This window comes from Neovison vison, chromosome 5, assembly GCF_020171115.1.
Source record: "Neovison vison isolate M4711 chromosome 5, ASM_NN_V1, whole genome shotgun sequence".
NCBI classification, from domain to species: domain Eukaryota; kingdom Metazoa; phylum Chordata; class Mammalia; order Carnivora; family Mustelidae; genus Neogale; species Neogale vison.
The window spans coordinates 46,090,373-46,111,134 of record NC_058095.1 but is presented as its reverse complement, the minus strand read 5'-3'; the positions used below and the strand labels follow the sequence as shown (position 1 = coordinate 46,111,134).

General features: G+C 43.3%; 1 protein-coding gene across 3 annotated transcripts in view; it reads right to left on the bottom strand.

The window, feature by feature from the left end:
* Positions 1–590: 590 nt before the first annotated feature.
* The window catches only part of LOC122906595 (speckle type BTB/POZ protein), a 66,019-nt gene continuing 45,847 nt past the window's right edge, over positions 591–20,762 (bottom strand). For 2 of the 3 annotated variants that reach the window (XM_044248737.1, XM_044248736.1), the window contains 8 exons: positions 20,169–20,290; positions 17,570–17,721; positions 17,290–17,417; positions 10,679–10,856; positions 7,861–7,916; positions 7,260–7,382; positions 3,376–3,518; positions 591–1,864 (listed from right to left, as the gene is read on the bottom strand). In XM_044248737.1, coding sequence (XP_044104672.1) covers positions 1,720–1,864; positions 3,376–3,518; positions 7,260–7,382; positions 7,861–7,916; positions 10,679–10,856; positions 17,290–17,417; positions 17,570–17,721; positions 20,169–20,290 — 1,047 coding nt within the window. In that variant the 3' untranslated portion in view covers positions 591–1,719. The remainder of the gene's footprint in view (positions 1,865–3,375; positions 3,519–7,259; positions 7,383–7,860; positions 7,917–10,678; positions 10,857–17,289; positions 17,418–17,569; positions 17,722–20,168; positions 20,291–20,762) is intronic. The other variant, XM_044248738.1, reaches the window with a different exon arrangement.

The window sequence follows — 20,762 nt, the reverse complement described above, 5'->3', positions numbered from 1 at the left end:
GAATATGTTGAGTCTCCATCTAAGGTCAAATGTACACACCTTGGCCACATTGCATTTTCCGGTGTGTCCCACTGTCCTGTCCTGTCCAGCACTGTCCTGAGAAAGGCAGAGGAGCCCTGGAGTGTCTTTGTGAGCCCATCGGGTATTCAGACATTAACTTTTCTGGAAATACATCAAGTCAGTGACAGAACCAGTCAGAGATAATGATTTCCCTTTATTTAATCTCCACATTCATGTCCCCTTGATCTTTTTATAGTTAGCTAGGAGAAGGGAGGTTGGGAGTTAGGTGTTAGAACATGTAGGGGGTAGAAAAGCCCACCCCTATTACTTGCCTTGGCAGAGGCAGGAGCCTGATCCCTCATTAGAATGTGGCCTGTGAGATACTTGAGGAGGACAAGACAGTGGTAGATGCTGGGAGCTCCAAGAGGCAGCCCCGGGTGAGGGAGACACAGTAAATCCCCATGGGTAGACATTTCTCATAGAATCTCTGCAAGCTGAAGGCTCAAACCAGGTCTCTGAAATCCCTTAAGGAACTCAGACCCCAAAAGTCAGCCAGGTGAGTGAAACAAAAGACCAGAGATACCACACAGTACAAAATAGTAATTATTTATATTTTCAAAAAGAAAACAATTAACATTTGGAAGTTCTCCCCTGTAGGAAAGGGGTAAGTTGGAAGGAACAGGACTGGCTCCTACGCAGGCGGCAAGTCAGGTATGAACAGCTGAGCAATCTGGGCTGGGATTTTTGTCACACAGCATTAATAATAAAATTTCCTTTTCTTTTCTCTTCTTTTTGTTCTGTTTTTGTTTTGCATTTTATTTTCTTAGAAAAGGGGGGGAGGGAGGAGAAATAAAATCAGAGAAAAATGCCAAAAAACATTTTCCACAATATCTAAAAACAGAGAACCAGAGTTCTTGTCAAGACAGTATGAATTCTGGATGAATTATTTTTTCCAGTTTTCAACACCGATAAAGATTTTTTGCAAAAGCCACCACATGAGAACACGCATCTTCCAGCTCAAATAACCTCCTTCCCCTCTCGCCTTCACTTGTCAATTTTCATAAAAGGATAAAAGGATGTATTCTGTTCTTGCAAACAATAAGTGCTAACAAGAGAGCTCTTCTGATACTTGTATGGTGGTGAGAAGTTGTCACAAATATCGAAGTTTTAGCACAGCTGGATGGACTAAAATTTCTCTCAACATAAATACTACTAGAATCCACAAATTGATTTTTGAGAAATTCTGCAAAAATCCTTTCTTCTTTCCTTTCCTTTCCCCTTCTCTTATAACTAAATGTCCTTTTTTTTTTTCTTTTTTTTTTTTTTTTTTTTTCCTTTTTGCTCCAGGCACCTGACGATCTGTTCTGCTCAGTCAGATGCAGACAGGTTTCTCCGAAGTACCACCGCTGGGACGTCCTCCGGGCCGGCACCTAAACTGAATCCCCACAGTACCAAAGTCGGCCAGGCCAAAGGGAACACAGTGACGCAGCAACAGGGTTTTCATTAGGTTGAGCAGCCCCAGGTCCCGGGCCCTTCCCACCCCCCGCTTCCCCCAAGTTTATTTAGTGCTGTTTTGAAAGTCTGGGGGCCACGATGCAGTCTTCTGCCCCCACGACAGAGTAAAAGCTCCACAGATTGCGCTGTCTACCTGGTGGTCAGTGGCAGCAACGGTGGCTGCTGCTTCAGGAAAACACACGGAGTCTTACGACAGGCAGGATCTTAGGACTGCTTCAGGCGCTTGCGTGGGGGTCCCAGAAAAGGGCACTGTGCTGAAGCCAGAGAGCGGTAGGCCTCAGCCACCAAGTGGGGATGCGACACCACCATTGACTTCCACCCGGAGGTCTCCAAGACATCTGAAGCATGACTAGGAGAAATGTAGAGAGATGGATTACCAAAGGTGCGAGAGAGGGCTGGGGTCCACCGCCCCCAGGGCAGTCTAACCTCCCAGAGTTCGCTATAAAGGGTGCCAAACACTAGGGCGGAACCCTTCGTAGACAGAGCCCGTAACAACGTGCAGACAGCTGCCCAGGCTGGGGCTGCTGCAGCTCGGAAAGCCTGGATTTGGAGCCCCCACCCTCTCAAATACAAAAGGCGAAATGTTCCTCAGGCCCTTCTCTCCATCACTGATGCTCTTCACATTCACTGGTGATGCTACGACAGAGAGCAAGCAAGGGCTCTCTTGCCCGGCAGCTCTGAGCTTCCATCCAGCTCTGCCATCATTCTGGTCCCCGACCACAGACCAGATCATGGCCGCGGCTCTATTCGATCAGCCGGAGGGGACCATACCACACCCTACCGAATGTTAACATCTAAAGAGCACCACGCGAGTGTCCAGCAAGGAGCGAGCTGTCCCTAGAAGGAACATCTGGGGGTCTCTTCCCACCTGCCTTTGCCGCAATTGGTAAACTCCTTCAAAACAACCTTACAAACAACCTTACATTGAGGAAGTTGATTCCTCTTTAGGGGCATTTTTCTATGTTAAATAATGTTCAGCAACCTTTTAAATCGGCCTCAGCCCAGAACTGCTGCTGTGAGGGTTTTTTTTTTTTTTTTTTAAGATTTTATTTATTTATTTGACAGACAGAGAACACAAGTAGGCAGAGAGGCAGGCAGAGAGAGAGAGAGAGGAGCAGGCTTCCCCACTGAGCAGAGAGCCCGATGCGGGGCTCGATCCCAGGCCCTGGGATCATGACCTGAGCCAAAGGCAGAGTCTCTTAGCCCACTGAGCTACCAAGGCACCCCTGTGAGTGCTTTTTAAGGCCTGCTTCTCCCCTTTGGGTTTTTCCCAACTTCTGTTCTCCAACAGGCAAGGGAGCAGAACATGCCCCACTGAGAATTACTGCAGAGAGTAGTATGGCCAGGTCATCTGTCATTTAGGATGACAGGACAGATCTGCTGGAATGAACACTTCCTTTCCAAGCAGTATTTAACAGCCTCGACAACTGGTTATCCCTTCTCTTTTCCCCATTCCACAATCAGCTGTCAGACACGTTTTACTAACTCATACAAAACCCACCTCTGTTCTCCTGGAGACCTACATGTCCTCTACTAAGCCCAGGAGTGGGAAGTGAAGGTGCTGCCATTCCAGGCACCCTGCCTTTCCAGGCCAGCCGCTCATCATTTCACTGCTTCCCATCACCGCCAGGAAGGAAGGCACCTTGCTCACCAATCGGGTTAGCCCCATAAGACAGAGCAAAACCATCTCCCGAAACCATCTCCCGTCCAGGCAAGCTGAAGGGAAAGATGAAAACCCTCTACTTACTACAAGGGGCTAAGGAAGCCACGCGCCTGTTTTACTCCCTAATTCAAAGTCCCTCTCCTTTCTCTTGCTAGCCCGGCTCTCCTGAAGGGACAGCTTTGAAGGTGCCGACTCACTAGTTGATGAAATCCACTGCCTGAGTTTTCAACTGATCGGCGCTGTGGAGGTCAGCCAGGATGAGAATCTCTGCGGCGTTCTCCACGGAGAGGTTACTGCAGAGGGCGTCCTCGCACATGACCTTCAAGCGCTCCAGGGCGTACTGGAAGACACAAGCACTGCTGTGGTCAGGGCGGGGGTGTCTCTGGGCTGCGGCTGCTGCAGCTGTGCTCCTCAGCGGGACCGCCGGGCAAAGGGACTCCCGGGCAGAACTGCACAGTGCGTGACAAGGCCACTGAGCTACCGCAGTGATAAGGCACAAGCACGCCCCAAGGCTGAAAAGAAGACTGCTAAAATAACATGCATGGCTGCCACTCAAGTTCTAAAATCCATTTGCTGGGAAAATGGCCATTAGGGAGTACACCCACATCCTCAAGGTCACCCTGCCCCAAGAGGGACTCGAGTGTTTCCTGGACCACCACCACCTACCCTCCCTTACGATGAGGCATAACCGTGCTTCAAGCCAATGGGACATGACCTTTTACATTCCTGCCATCCTTTGAGTCAGAGCCAAATGAGGGTGAAACACAGTCCTTTCTACTTAAGCAATGTCACCAGCCCAGCAGGTATGCCAACTGGCCATTGGGCTGTGAAAAGGAGCCCCGGGGTGACTTTCACCAGCATCTCTGCCACTAGCTGGTCCTGAATGAGGGTCAACCAAAGGTCTTCTTTTCAAGAGAAAGGGATAAATGGAGTCCTCTTTCCTGAGGTTGAGGTTAAGATTCTCAGGGTAGGAACAAAGCAGCAGAGACCCTGGATCCAGTTTTGATCTAAAAACTTCCTATTTTCCAAGTAAAGAGTATAAATGTTCTAGAAATGAAGGTCTGGGTTAACACTGGGCACATCTGATCTAGCTGATTTGTTTTGATGCCACTGTAGCATGTGCTCTCAAATATGAGATTATGAACTTACTAAGGAACTTCAGGAGCGAGGAGGAGGAGGAAGGTATAAAAGGAGTCACAAAATAAAACATTATTAATCAGTTCATAGGAGAACCTTCTGCTTTAAGGGTATCCACAGTCTCCATACTGGTCCCACCTTCAGGACCTCAGAACTCAATGACACAATAACTACTTCAGGCTGAATCATGGCAATCAAACCAAGACAATTTTATTTTTATGAATTCTGGGTGAGGAGGCATGTCTGTGGGCACTGTGATCTCCTGCAGCAAAAAGAGAGTTTTATTGGTTTTGGTGCAGCTTTAATTTTTTACATTTGAGTAACTAGAAAACAGTTTCCATGGAAAACAGGAATGACACTAGACAAGCAAGAAATTAGGTTGCCGTTTTGTTTTAAAAGGCTGGAAAAGGTTGAATAAATGTTCGGTCTTTATACAGTGCTGCACAGAACATTCCTCTTATCCTTTCTCGATACATTCTTTTAAAAGGACTTTTTACTGTGAATAGTTCTGATCCCTATTGCATAATTAGACAAAAGTAGCCATTCTTGTCCCTTGGGAGACAAAGTTTTTTTCCTTAATTATGCTTCTGAAAAACCTGCCTAATGGCTGTACTTACTCAGGAGATTGAAATTGTGTCTCCCAGGCCTGGCCGACGTGTTTTGTTTTGTTTTTGGTCTAATTACACGTGTCCCCAGGAGACTGGAAAAGCCCAGAAGAAGCTGTTTCAGCCTCTTGGGTAAATTTTAGATGTTTAGATCCTTCCATGAAAGATTTCTTATTCTGTTTTCCTGAAGCTCACAATGAGGTGTAAAGGTAAAAATGTTTTCAAGTAAGCTTGGAGCAAAGACTGTCTGATAGGAAATTCTGAATGGAATTTGAAAATGCAACCTTCACTTACTTCTCATTCATAAATTTAAAGCACTGCTGCGATTCGACTACTTTATCTTTTAAAATTGTAAGTTAGTACACTATACTGAAGACACCAGCCACAGAATGCCAATTCAGGCTGATCCCCGTGCTCTGCGTACCGAAAGGGGCTGCCCAGTACGTTCTCTGGATGAGGAGCAGGAATGAAAACCCAGGAATGACACAGACGTCAAACCCTGGCTCTGAGAATATATACTGCTCAGCCTCAGTATTTCTATCTGAAAAGTGGGCTTTCTGACACTATTCCTCTCTACAGGAGCTAGACGTGGTCTAGCTATACATGGTCATGCTATACTGGCATGTATAAACTTCACTGAAAATCAGAAGGCAGATGAGGCAGGATCATTATAAACGTGTGTTTACAAAAAGCTGTGTCTTCTAGTTCTCCAGAGTCACAGCAGATCGTTCCTTACTGGCCCCACTGAAAGCAAGACTCCTGTGGTTAGCACGGAGCCAGACTGGGAGCACAGGGAATGTTCACATTGCCTAACTGGATTCCTAAAAATCTTGAAAGGATACAGCTACTACTCAATCCTTTCAAACGCAATCAATGAGGATTGACGTGCCTCATCCTCTACAAACACTCCAAAAAGCTGATCAATAAATACAAATTCCACTGTCAAAGCACGTACTTCCTCTGTCCTCGAGGTGCAGAGAAAGGTGGAAGGAGACTTTTCCCACGGGGAAATCCTGGGAAGGCTCTAGTGGCCTCAGGTCTGAGCCACCTCTGCCCCCAGATGGGTGCCAGAGCACCATACGGTAGGAAGAGGAGCAACACTTCCAGCAGGGAATGGTCTTTTTCATGGGGTCTGCTGCTGGCCAGGTATAAACCCTTTTAAGAAACTTCCAGAGGAAAAAGAGCTTGTGCTTCCTCAGACCACAGGGCCTTGGAGGACAGGTTACCGAGCTCTTTCTGACCTAACTGCATAAAGAAAGTCAGTTTTCCCAGGTGTATTTTTGGGGACACTAAATCCCAGAGGTGATTCTTGAGGAAAAGGATTTCAGGGTTGATTAAGCTAGAGAAATGCGGTCTATCATATTTTTTAGAAAACTCACAGTGTACATTAACATACTAAAAAGATTCTGAGAAATCTTGCAGTTAAGACAGCCAACACACAGAAACCCCAATTTGACTTGTTTAAACTCAGTATTTCATTAACATTTTCCTCCAAACTTCTTTTGGGAATCATTGGCCTACTGTTTTTGGTCCTTCCCCTGTTTCCTTGATCCTAAGGTCCATACTTTAATTTTCACACTTCAACATTTCTCAAATCGAAATGAAATGATCAACGCACGCATTTACTGCAGTACTATTTCTTCGTGTCAAGAGCTACCGAAGGTCATTTTGTAATTCTGACTGTGGCATATTTCAATAGCTCCTTAGGTAAAAGTTGAAAATTCTAACCACAACACTGGGTAAAAGACTATCCTCTTATTGACAAAGTTTAAAATAAAAGTTTATGCACTCAATGGGAGGCGGGTGGGGGGGAAGGGTAAAACAGGTGATGGAGATCAAGGAGTGCACTTGTCCCATCAGGAGCCACAGGATGTATGGGGTTGTTCAATCACCATATTATATATATGAAATTACTACAACACTGTAGGTTAACTAACTAGAATTAGAAGAAAAACTTTAAAAACATAAAATCTCTCACTATTTAGAAAGAAAAAGTTAATAAACTCAAGAACACTTTGTACATTATAAAGTCAAATGTTAGTATTATCTGAATCTTTAATATCCCTGTGCTTACATGTGCGATGGGGAAGAGAAGGGAGGTGAACATCAAACTTACCCTTCTTTTCTGTAATTAGGGTGACCATAGAAGTTACTTTGACAGCAGGACACTTTGGAAAATAAAAACGGTGGTGCTACCAATTACTGCAACCCAGGACTGCCCTGGGCACACTGAGATACACACTCGTCTTACCTACTGTGTAACATAGAGGCCCAGTCATGAAACTCACAAGGTCACAAACACTCCTCCTCTTGTGATTCCTTTTCTAGTCTTATCTCACCTTGTCAGCAGCTGCCAACAAATCATCAGCCATTTTGTCGAGGTTCGGAGCCTTCCCCGTGTAAATGAAGCACATCATTTCCTTAAAAACTTCAGGCTCCACATCATTGATTTCAACCCGATTCTATGCCAGAAAAACTGAAAATGAGAAACATTCCAACAGAACAAAATCCCTAAACAATTTTCATGATTTTAAGTTCTGGTGAGAGAAAGGCTTGTTATAGTCTAAAACTTAACATGGATGAGAATTCTCTCTTTGCCCTATTTCATTAGAACAGCCTTTGCTCCTATCATATGCACCACCTTTATCTTCTCAAATACAAGAGCAAGACAACTGTTTCTTTGATTTTTTGGTGTTTCTTCACCTGAGTAGAAACACACGTCTAAGAACTTCACACAAAACTCGATGATCTACCTGGGATGGAGTGAGTCTGTTTTACCTAGAATGCTTCTGGACCACCTCTCCCTGCGCTCAGAAAGTGTTCAGAGAACGGTATTCCATTTTAATAACATGACTGGAAAAATACACCTGGTGTGAAATTGGGAAATCATCTGCACCTAGTCACCTAGCTAAAAAGACATATCTTCATTCTGTCACATACCTTTTTGCTCTCCTCCATTTCATGTTCAAACATGGCACTAAAAACTGGAGAACGAGCTACAAAGTGAAAGGGAAACAGAGATAGATAAGGTTATCACACTGAAACCTCTTGGTTCTTCTGTTATGAAGAGGAGATCACCTTCTTACTTGTCCTTTTGCTACTTGAAAGGGTCTTAGCCTCAAATTACATTGGAATAATAAAATCCCTCTCTTACATTACACCAAGAGGAGAATAATATGAGAGAGGGGAAAAAAGAAATCAGTACTTTAAAAACAATTTCTCAGGAGCTCCATTCCAACCATTCGTATTGGAATGAAATTACTCAGACTGGAGGACAATGACCTCCTCTGGGCAGATTTGGGGGTTCAAACGGAAAATCCTTCATGGTCTAAGCAAGGCATCCTAATACCCCAATTTTTGCCTAGAACAATGATACTAAATTCTCCAGTTCTAGGGACCACACGGCAAGGAGGCCAAGAACAGGGCTCAGTGCACCATTAACTAAAGGAAGAGCGTGCTTGTTTACAGCAGGTGCTCTGTTCCTTCAGGCCACGCATTCACAATAGAGATGATAACACCCCAAAGAGGAAAAAAACACAAAAAAAAACTCCAAAAAACTAAGGTATGACACCCATCTGTGGTCCTTCAAAGTTCCACCCTTCCTGACAAAAACTTAATCCTTAGTATTTAATATCTCCCATTAGGAATAATTTGATTTTTTTTCCTCGGGGGAGTGGGGATAATGAAAAAAGGTTGAGAAATGGTGTTCTAAGCCCACTGTGGTCTAATGAACACAGAAAAATAAGTCAACTTAATTTCAACCATGAAAGTAATAAAAGGCCTAAAACCCTCAAACTTTACCATCTTGTTGAATAAATCAGAAGTTTTGATGAACGCGGAGACTAACAAACTTCTACCTGAGAGAGGAGCACCAGATGGAAAACGTAGCAGGACTCTGAGCCACCGGGTCACCTGAACTTGGGCCTACAGTTTATGTCAGAAAGGATTAATTCTGGATCGGTCATTTTCTAACCATATTATCTTGGGCAAATCACTTATCCCTCTGTGACTCAATATTTTAAAATATTCCAAAGGGACATTAATTCTCACTGCTTTTAGTTCAGAAGGCTTATCAGCTATAAGGTACTAAAATAAGTATATCACAAAAGCCGAAGAGTAAAAGGGCTGGTGGTTTTTTTAAAAAGGGAAGGGTCCAAAGTAGCAGTATGCTTAGAGGATCTTCAGTGGCTAGACACAAAATGCTGCTATGAGAATAAATAAAACCACCCAGGGGAAATAAGCAGAGGAAAAGAGAACTGAGGCAGGTCCTTAGGGACACCGGTGTTGACAGGGACATGTGAAGAAGAGGGAGGTCACACATCAGAAGTAGCCAGAGCATCAGGAGAGAACCAGAAGAAGTCAAATAATATATGAACTAAGGAATCCCTCAAATTAAGGAATTAGCAGGTCAGAGAACTTTGGAAAACTGCTTTCGTGGCATGGAGGTGAACTGAGGATAAGTGGGAGGAAAGAAGCAGAGACAGTAAATGTGCTAACTCAAGAAACTTCGCTCTATTTAAAGAGAAATGGAGAGAGAGGGAGAGAGAGAGAGACAGAGAAAATGAATATGAATGAATGAATAACTAGAGGGAGACGGCTGAGCCGGTTTCCAGGCTAAGGGTAAACAGACAATCGGAGAAAGAGAGATGGTGGAGATACCAGACAACAAGGGTATAACCGGCAGAGTAAGGACTCCGGGAAGGCGGCATACGATATGAAACAGAAGGCCGAAGAGACAGCCCGCTCTGGACACGAGGAAGAACACCTCCTCCACAGAGAATGCAGGGAAAATGCACGTAAGGCGACAGGCAAGAGCTGAGGGAGAAGGGCCTCAATTTTCTCTCAGAAGTAGTAGCAAGCAACTCTTTCAGGAGTCCAGACATTAAAGGAGACTGGTAAACAGTCTGAAGTATCTATTGTTAAGGAAAAAGAAAGAGAGCTAACTATGTATCTGTAGAAGAGTTCTTGGCAGTGCCAAGAGCCTAGCTGCTTGTGGAGACACTAACCTAAGAGTAGATGACTTCCTTTGGCAATAGACAGTAACACCTAGTTGAGAGCAGGAACAGGAAGACAGTTAGATTGAGCCAGACTGAGGTTTTGCCAGGTGTGTATTTTAGAATGATAGAGCTGAGAGTCTTAGTAAAAAAAATTGTTGCCTGAAAGTTCATGCAATTTCCTCTTACGTCTTACGGTCTGAACAGAAGTCTGTGGCTGACTGCTATGCCTTCGTGGGAAGTAAAGTCAGTCCTGCCTTATCAGCTCCCACTCTTTGTCAGTCTTTCTGGTCTTAAGGACAATGGCCTTGAACAAGACCTAATCCTCCACGTCACTAGCAAATTTTCATTCTTCTGGTATGTCTGTACTGAAGGCTAACGCTCCAGGGCTGGGGGAATTAGCTAGATGGTAGTTTAGTCCCAAGTCCAGAATCTTCTCCACTACATCTTAAGGCCCTGTCTAGGGTCTAACACCTCCTCTTAACCAGTGTTTTGACATCTACCTTCTGGGTGCAAAGGCATTCAATATACACATCTACTGCTTGACAATGGTGGCCTAAGTCCCCTAGAGAGAGGAAAAACAGAAACTCCACTTCTATGAAGAGTAGGCTTTTTGGTTATGACAACTAATGTCCTCTATATATATTTAGCTTTACTTTTTTGTGCACCAGTTTGAAGAGTTGATGTTATTCAAAAGGTGATTATGCAGCCACCATTTTTCCTTGTTTCACCAAAACTAAAGCTTCTCATGAATAAAGACCAACCTGCCAAGATAGCTTTGTGAGCCTGGAACTCCTGGCCGGCAACGCACAGACAGCAGTCCGTGAACCGGGAGTTCTCCCACAGTCCTCCCAGCTCGTCTGCCAGCCGGCACTCAGGGACCTTCACCATATTCATGGTGTTCTGGCCGGAAATGTTGACGGAATCCTGCACCACGCTCACCTGTGAAATACAAGGAAACACAGCCCAGAGGTTTTGTTACCAAGAGTTTTCTTCCCAGCAGGAGAAGAGATGACTTTTACCTCAGTGCTGTAGTACATTCAGATACAAACGTTAGTCATGTTCTCTTGAAACCACCTCCACAAATCAAGGCTTTATCCTGTGGATCAAGTAATTTCCAATCTGCCACAATCATACTTATTCTGCACCATCCTAGGATGAGAGGCAAAAGCCCCACAAATCTCCTTCTCCTCCAAATGCTAATGAACTCTGCCTCCCCTGCCTTGAAAACCTGGGCAAAACGGGGGTGGTGGTGGTAGGGGGAGATAGGCATACTGACCTAAGCACACATTAAACCTCAAGCGTTTACCTTATTCTGCTTTAAGCAAAAGGTTAAATACAAAGAATTCCTATGGAGGGGCACCTGGGTGGGTCAGTCAGTTAAGTGGCTACCTTTGGCTCAGGTCATGATCCCAGGGTTCTGGGATCGAGTCCTGCGTTGGGATCCCCGCTCAGTGGGGAGTCTGCTTCTCCCTCTACCCTTCCCCCCTGCTTGTGATCTCTCTGTCACTCTCTCTCAAATAAATAAAATCTTGAAAACAAACAAAGAATTCCTATGGAAACTACCATTTAAAATTCTCTAAAAGAAAAAATTTCTGATAAGCCTAAAAGCACTTCACTTATTTTAGCTAGGTCTAGAACATGAAAATAAAATGCAGCTTCTCTTGGGCCTGGTAAATAATTAGCATTTCCTCACGGATGTTAGTCTAATGAACAGAACTGGGCTTGGAAGATCTTCCCCAGCAGTTAACAACTCAGTGGGTATCCCACACCACTGACACCCTTCCTCAGTCCCTTGTGACAGTGACCTACAAGAGGCCTGGCTCCAGCCCCATGTGCACTTCTAGTCCTAGAACAGAGTGACAGCCACAGATTTACAGAGGGAACCAACTTGCCCCCATGACTTCAACAACAACACACTTTAACTAGTTCAATTAACTGTTCAGCCTAGATAAAAACCAAGATGGGTCAGTGAAACTCAGATAAACTTGTTAGATGCCAAGTACAAGGATTTATAAATAATGTAGCATTCTAAAATAAATGGAAACTACCAAACTGAAGCTAAGGCCCAGCAGATCAGTCTTCTGCCTAACAACCACTGTTATGCTTTACCTTGTCCATCATATGAGGTTAAAACTGGTAATACCGAAGCAGAATTCACAAACCTTGAGAATCAGCTCCTCACTCTTGCTCTACTGCTACAAGTTAGATGAGAAAGACAGCTTAGGAATATCCTAAATGACCCAAATTTCTCTCAACCTTCAAGATGCAAGTCATCCCTTAAATGCAGTCATAAACCCAGAGGCAAAGCGAATGCCCTGGCATCCAAATAACCCATAGTCTCTTTTCTGAAGGAGTGAGATATTTACTATCAGGTCGAGAAATGTATTCATTTGTTTCAAACTAACCATTATGATCCCATGCAGTGAAGCAGCCAAGTTAATCAATTATGAATGTATTTAACATCAATAGCACATTTATCAGAGCCAGATTATAACATTATTTTAATAGCTCAGGACCCAGCACAAACTACCCCACGGAGATTTTCTCTTGTCCTATGTTAAGATCTCTAATTTGGTCCAGCCACTTTCTCATACTAACACCAGAAGTAGAAGTTTCCAGTCTCCAGTTATAGCCTCAAAATACTGACTTTTTAAAAAAGGAGGGGTGGAGGGAGAAAAGGAAAAGACCAATTAAATCCACTTCCTCACAGGAAAAGGCAGGAATCTCTTGGGATGGCCAGTGGAGGGAATGGAGGATGCTTCTGGCACTGGGTTCCTAAGCTTATATTAAACCAGGTTGATAGGAGCCCAGAGTCATTAACACTTGATGGCAATTTACTGGATGGGGTAAAATGAACTGGCAAGAACTAAGCCGAATGTCAAGTTATGGTTACCAGTGGACCCTCTGCTGGTTAGATGCACACTTGGTAATGAATGGAGCCCAAAGACTGATTTGTCTCACTGGGGCAATTCCTCTCTCCAGACACAGACAGGAACACAGCAGGAAGGAGAATGTACCTTTACTGTCTGAGCCAGACTTGTTCTGTAGATATATGGATGCCTGGAGTCTCCAGAGCGCTGAATGTCTGGCACCTCTTACCAACATTAAATACGCTTAATTAAAAATAAATTTTAAATGGCATTCACAAATGAGTCTTCAGAGCCCAAACTTTTAACTTAGGAAGGGATTGTTTTCCTCTGCAAATGATGATGCTAAAATGAGACCATTTTGAGAAAAACTAAAGATTTTTTTAATGCCTATAAAGTTGACTATGGAGACTCATTCAGAATTGCAGCTGTGAAGATGACGTGACTGTGACATTTATGTCGTCTTATAAATGACTACATGGAAATGTCTCAGGAAGGCTGTATAACCCTCTACATTTCAAGTCATAAACAGGCCTCACTTTTAAAGTCAATTTCTTGTCTTAAAAAAGAAAATTTCATAAAAGACTAAAGAGTGTGCCAATTCTTATACATTTTATCTAAACATAAAAAGCCAAACTAAGACCAATGGAAATACATTTTTTAACTTCTATATAATTAAAACAATCAAGGAAAAAATAGACTCTGCATAGAGATGGCTTATAGCAGCAGCATTACTTTTAATCAAAAGACTGGCCACAATCTAAATGTCCAACAAAAGAACGAATCAACAAACTGTTGTACATTCACAAAACACACTATCACATAGCACTAAAAATGAAAGCATTAGAGTTACATCCATCATTATAAATACCTTCTGAAACCATTTTTATAAAGCACAAAAAAACAAGCAAATCTAAACTAGTACATTGTTCAGGCACACACATAGTGAACAAGAGAATGATTGCATACAATTTCGGACAGCTACTTATCATCACTCCCTGAGTGGGGGGACAACAGGTCTAAGGGAGCGTGAAGAAACATATACAGGTTAGTTCCAAGTTATTGGTGATGCTGCTGGGTTGGGTGCTGGGTTTATTACAGTATGTTTATAACCTAAATAACGTTACATATTAAAATCACCATTTTCATAGGTCAAGACTATCAAATATTAGCCTTGTCATACAGTTCAATTAATATATCCAAATAACCCCCCAAAAAAGAAGAGACTCACATATTTCAAATTTGGTAAATATACATATTCCCAGGCTATGAAAGGACATTCTATGTTTGAGAAGAAAAGGGATATTTTAAGAGTCAACTAGTGTCTGCACGGTCCATATTTGGTATTTCATATGTCATACGGTATTTCATGTTTCAACTTTAACTGCAACATCACAAACGGACACTGGAATCTTCCACCTGTCAAAGGTACGTACAGTGAAGGTGGAATATCTGTCCCTTTCTTGTTAGTAGCTATTTGTTTTCAGTACAAACAAACAGGGAAGGGCCAACAGAAGCTGAAACATTTCATGCAGATGTTCTGTGAGACGAACTATTAAAGAGAAAATTTAAAGTGTAAAGCCTTCCTGATTCTTTCATTACCAAAGTAAATACTCTGTTTTAGGAAAACTTGCTAGAGCCCATGTTTCCTCAGGAGAATGGCATGCAGCTCACTTAGCACTGCGCGGCCGTCCAGAGGTGGAAAATGCAGAGCTGACATGGCCTGACACTAATTTGCGGTACAATGTTAGGAAAAATTACCTGACCTCCCTAGGCGCTGCTTCTCTCCCAGTAACATGAAATGAAGATAACAGAACTAATCCAGCTCAAAGGATTGTGGTAAAGACAATTCAGGGAATACTTTGAAAATGCTTTTAAATATGTTAACTAAGCCATATCACCTTGGAAGAATGGGCACATTTCCTAATGGACAAAAACATCACTGAGAAATGAAGGTGAACCCAGTGTGGCACATTATATACAGGACCACCCATTCAGCATTTGGACAGTATGCGATCTAATTTCATTTAAATGTTCATTAACAGTAATACCACTGAAATAAAGCCCAAACACAGACATGTGATTTTTAGTCTTTCACCTTAGGATTCCTTCCTGTGGTCTCTAGGAACAGCTTTAAGAATCCATAGGACTGGTTTTTTTTTGTTTTTTTTTTTAAATCGTGATGCAATAAACTTATTTATAAATAATCCATCGGCAGATAGGATGGAAGTGCCCAGGCCAAAGGCTGAGTGAGGAACGGAGCAGTGGAGGGCTCATGACCTAAATTTGTATGTGGACGTCGACTTCATAAAAGCCTCTGAATAATAATAAAAAAAAAACCTAGCTCAACCAGTAATATATAAAATAAAATATGAACTAAAATACTTGCTTATAAATAATCCACTGGCAGAAGGCAGCAACAGGTCAAAAGGACAGAATGTGCAGAAAAGAATGATCTAGCTTTGGAAAGCACTAAGAACTTAGATGAGCTGCAGACATTTTTAAAACCCACATATCCAACACACCCCCCCCACGCAACCGTCTTGCAATGCTGAATGCTACTAAGTCCACAGAGAGCCTTGGAACAGAAACGAGTCTCACTAGGCACAAGCCCAAGTATGAGAAGCAACACTCAGCACCTGTGGCCAACAGAGAAGTGTGAGAGGAACAGATGGCACACCTGGTTCGATGTAAGAAACCGATGGCATCAGCAGAACTCAGCAGACGCTTCCCTGTTCAACATCTCCTCATTTCCAAAGTGTCATCTCACTTCCCTTCTAAGTCAGTAAGACAAATCTAAACTTAACCACAGGATTTCTCCTCAGAGAATTTCATATGGGGAAGCGAAGGGAGAGAATTTCGTATGGGGAAGTGGAGCCTTGGATTTAACCACAGGATGAGAGACTGCCAAGTGAGGGCAGGCAATCGGTTTCCAAATCAAGAATGTCAGTGCAGGGGTTGGAGCAGCTGGAATGGATCTGCAGGGACGGGGTGGAAGAGGGATCATGGGAGAAAAGGCTGGACCCACTGTGGACTGGAAAATGTGGCAATACAGGGGAACACTTTGCCTAAAACACCAGAGGCAATATTTAAAGGAGAGTTCTCTTTCTTGAGAAAGAGTTCCAAGACTGGCTTCCATTTCCAGCAGAAATCAGAATTTTCCACTATTTCTAAATCTTTCTGAAATACCAGTCTCTAAAGTAGGTGAAGATTAAATTGATGGTCTGAAGTTTCCATCGAACCTCACATGAAACCACCTAATTGTTCTCATTTCTTCACTTGGGCAGCTGGGATTGATCTAGTAGGACTTATATGGAATTCCAAACTCAAGACAAAAACAACTGCAACACTTTAATATATTTATAGAGATGCCATCAGTCTAGTATTTCCTTCTTTTACTTCACAAAAAAAAGAAGACGTAGCTATTGTGCAACTGTTTTATATATTCAGCATAGTATTTTAATAAACTCTGCATCCAGATTTGTCTAACCCCCAGCAACTATTCTGCAGAAATACTCAATGAGCTGTGACTGGGGAGAGAAGTCGACTTCTGCTGGCCAGGCCTTTTCCGAGAAAGGGCAAGATCCCTAAGGGACAGCGTTCTCTGCTGCACAGGTGGCATAAGCCTTTGGAAGTGTCATTAACTCACAGCTTGAGCCCATTATTTTGGCAGAACACACCGGTACTTAGGGAACTTGCTCACGCCCTCCCCATGAACACACAGTGGTCACTTGCAAGTGGTGTGGCTCAGGAAGTGGTTCTCGACCACACAAAGTACAGGGAACACAAAGATCCCATCAGACTGGAGGTTTTATTCATTTATTATGCCGTAAGCTTATGAGTATTTGTAAATATACTGATAACAGCATGAAGTGACTGATGAGTACATGTAAGCCCATTAAAGAAACCACTTTCCAACTCACTCTGACTTTGGGAATACTTCAAGGCTTCTCCTGTAAACCCAGACACACTGTTAGGTCACTGGAGAGAGAGAAACTCTCCTGGCTGATGACAGATAACCCTGCTAGCTAACCACAAGTTAGAGAGCTTTATCTACCCTTCACTCCAGAAAAAATGGTTCTTGCCATCATTTCACAACTACTCCAGCAAGACAAACCGGATATATCCCACTCCTGAGACGAGTCATCTAGTGGAGCACAACAGGAAAGTGATCTGAGGTCAGACCCAAGTGGACCTCACACTTCAGAAGTCAGAAAGTTTAAGGGACAAACCCACACACCGAGCTGCCTGCATTCTCCTCAGCTTTCAGTGACAGTCTGTCCACAGGCTACCTGAAAACACCCCCAATGAGAAACAAGCAGAAAGGTGACGTGCGCAACAAGCCTGAAATTGTGACGCAGTTTCAGTCACAGAAACCACGGTCGTGAAGCACCACTCCACTCGGGGAGTTTTCTCCCTCTCCATCCCTAACACAACGTAATGAAGTCTACGGATACCGATCAGGTCTGGGAACTGTGACTCTCAGCATGGGGTAAAGGACTCACCTCACAGAAGAGGGTAAGCTTGTCATCAGGGAGAAGCCCGTTAGCCTCATCCAAGAGAAAATCTCTACGGATGAATTTTTTGAATCCCCAGTCTTTGCCTTGCACAAACCTATATGCCCGTTGACTCTCTGGAGTGGGAAAAAAAATAAAAGTCATATTTAGATTTACTCAAAACAAAAAACAAAACAAAAAAACCACACCAGATCAAATCCATCACTTGTCTGAGCATAAAGTTGTCTGATGTGCAAATAAAGAGTCTAATGAAGACAAGAACATTTACCCATAGCTTTGGTTTCCTCTCCCTTGGCATTCAGGATGGAGAATTTGAATTTTGCCCGAACTTCACTCTTTGGACAGCTGACCAGTAACAGGTAAAGTGACAGATAATCTTTGCTTTCTTCATCTAGCCCTTTTGGGTTTACTCGCAAACACCTGCCCGAAAGAGGGAAAATTAAAAAAAAAGATGTTGGAAGCATCCACGTTTATAGGCTTTCTGAAGTGACAGGAAAAACAGAACATCTATTTCTCAAGAAAGGAAGATGTTAAGAAAACCAGTCCAGGCCCCACAGCAGGAGATTCAGATTCAGCAGAATGACTCCTCAGGAACCATTTTTTGAGAGCAACCGGAGTCACCTTTTAAAGAGTAAACAACAAAAGTAAAGAGGCATTCTAGAATCTGACAACACATCCTTTACATCTCTGCTTCCTTCCTCATAATCTCGTAAATCACCTTTTTCTCTCCCTAAAATATTTTAAAATTGAGCCTACTTCCACTGTGTTCTAATCCTCAATCTCAGGAAAGGCAGTCCCCCTTCTTTTGTCAGGACTATAATGAAACTATGCAAAACAAAATGTTGGGGGCACATGGGTGGCTCAGTTGTTTAAGTGCCCGACTCTTGATTTCAGCTCAGGTCATGATCTCAGGGTTGTGAGATGGAGTCTTGCATCAGGCACTTGTTGTGGAGCTTGCTGAAGATTCTCCCTCTCCCTCTGTCTCCCCTCCCCCCCACCCTAAAAAAGGTGTCATTGAGCTCTCTATTATCACTTTGAGAGAGAAAAAAAGTTCCAGAGAAATATGTGAATAGTAAATCATCTTTTAGAGGTATTTTATCAATCTGGCAATAATATCCTAAGATTGAAATAAAGAAGGCAGTATGGAGGAAGCACAGACAAAAGTAAACTCCCATTACACAGGGTAGAGTTCCAAGCTAGGCTTCCAAATGGAGTCAGCGATGACAATCTGTTGCCAATGTATCAAGACAAATTTCAGACAGATTTAATAGGTTCAATTGAGTTAAGTTGCAAATGTCATTAGTTGAACTGCATGTGGTTCACACTACTTCTACCACATATAACACACAGGCCATATGTATCCTTACGCCTTGCCAGTGTTACAGTACCTCTCTCAAACAGGTGGCCCAACCCAGTGCCCCTCCAGGCAGTGCATATGCCGTAGACACTGTGCTCAAGAAGTGAATTTAAATACAATGCCCAAGTAGGGTGCCTGGGTGGCTCAGTCAGTTGAAGAGTCTGACTCTTGATTTCAGCTCAGGTCATGATCTCGGGGTCATGAGACAGAGCCCCACACTGGACTCTGTGCTGGGCACGGAGCCTGCTTATGATTCTCTCTCTCCCACTCCTTCTTGCCCTACCCCATCCTTGCTCATGCTCTCCTCTCGCTTAAATACATACAAACATACAGTGCCTAAAAATAAAGCATTCTCTCGGGACCTCGTAATATACTGCTTAATGCACACAGCCAACAAATACTAAAGAGAGTGGTTTAACTCTTCAGTAGGTTAACAGAGATCAAAACTGGGTGGCTGGCACACATGTGTTCTGGTCCTGGCAGCAAACCTATGGTTGTATCCTTAACTGCCAGCGCCTCTTCAAGGGGATGCATGGTTTGGATGGGACCGACCCCGACTCTCAGATCATATTCCCCTTGCTCTAGAGATTAATGGAGGGAACCCAAACCTAGGCCAGTCAGTACATGTAGGACATATTCTTGGCCACAGAGTTAATTCAGTGAAAGTTCAAAGAGTTCTGTTGGATGGTAGTGGGTTATACCAATTGCTATTGCCAGTCATCCTTTAACCACAAGGGAAACTGGCTTGAGATGTCCAACAGTGTGGAGAACAGAGAGATGGGGTCCTTAACCTCACCACTGGGCTGCTGGATCAAACTACCTTCAAAACCACCCTACACCCTGGGCATTCTGGTTACATAAGCAAATAAATCTCCTTCATTGTTTTAAAAGCAGGCAACTTAAAGTTGAAATTTTCATGCTAAAATCTAAGTTTCTTTCTTTTCCTAAAAAGTCAGCAAATATGACAATGGTCAGCCTTTATCCACACCCAGCCACAAAGAGCTGGAGCTGAGCAGCCACCACCCCTTTTAGAAGGTCACTCAACACTCACACCATGTATGAACATCATTTACAACACTGGCCCTCTTTACTCATTTATATTACCCTACAGCCATCTGAGTTTGCTGATCCCTGATATTACTCACTGAATTAATTCAACAAATATACAGTGAGGGCACCTGGGTGGCTCAGTCCGTTAAGTGGCCGACTCTTGATTTCGGCTCGGGTAATGATCTCAGGGTCCAGGGATTGAGACCCGGGTCAGGCTCTGCGCTCAGGGAGGCATCTGCCTGAGGATTCTCCCTCTCCCTCCGTTCATGTTCTCTTTTAAATAAATAAGTCTTTAAAAATACACTTTTACAATGAACACCTATCATGTTCCAGGCACTGTTCTAGGCACTAGAGAATACGTGAAGAACATAACAATGTCTCTGCCTTTGTGGATCCTACGTTCTAGTCAAAACAGGTAACTTTTAGAAAAACTTTAACAGCTAGAGATAGTCTTCCTCACCATTTCAGTTTATCATTGGCTCCTGATGAAAAGGTTGAACTTTTAATGACTTCACCCATTTCCTCCCGGCAAAAGCTAAAGTTATTGATGGTCCACATGTAGGAGAATTTCACTACCTTGATCTGTTGACAGAAAACCAAGAAATTAAATAGGAAGTGGGCAACCTGGAAAACAGGCTGCAGATCAAATAATCATTTCCCTTCCTCCCTCCATCTGCTTGAGTCCCATAGGAAGATAGCTCTGTCTGGCCGGCACGGTGGCTCAGCTTTTTCTGTCCCTCACCCACATTTTAAGAAATCTCACAGTGACCAACTGCTTTCATAACATTTCTCCACTTCTGAGAAACACTGGGTGGAAAGTGAGAAAAGCATGGACAGGGGTGGGCAAGCAGATAATAAAGCTGTACCTAAAACAAGCCTCTGCTCAGAGCAGTGTTTGACAATTGCTGATGATACTGCTTGGGGCTGCAAACCTCAAACCTGGTTTCCTGTGAGTTGCCCAAAGAGGAACATATTTCCATTAAGGTGGCTGTGAGTGGATCTAGTTTCAGTAATTTCCCCCTGCTTTCAACCTCCAGTGAAAAACCACTGGCCT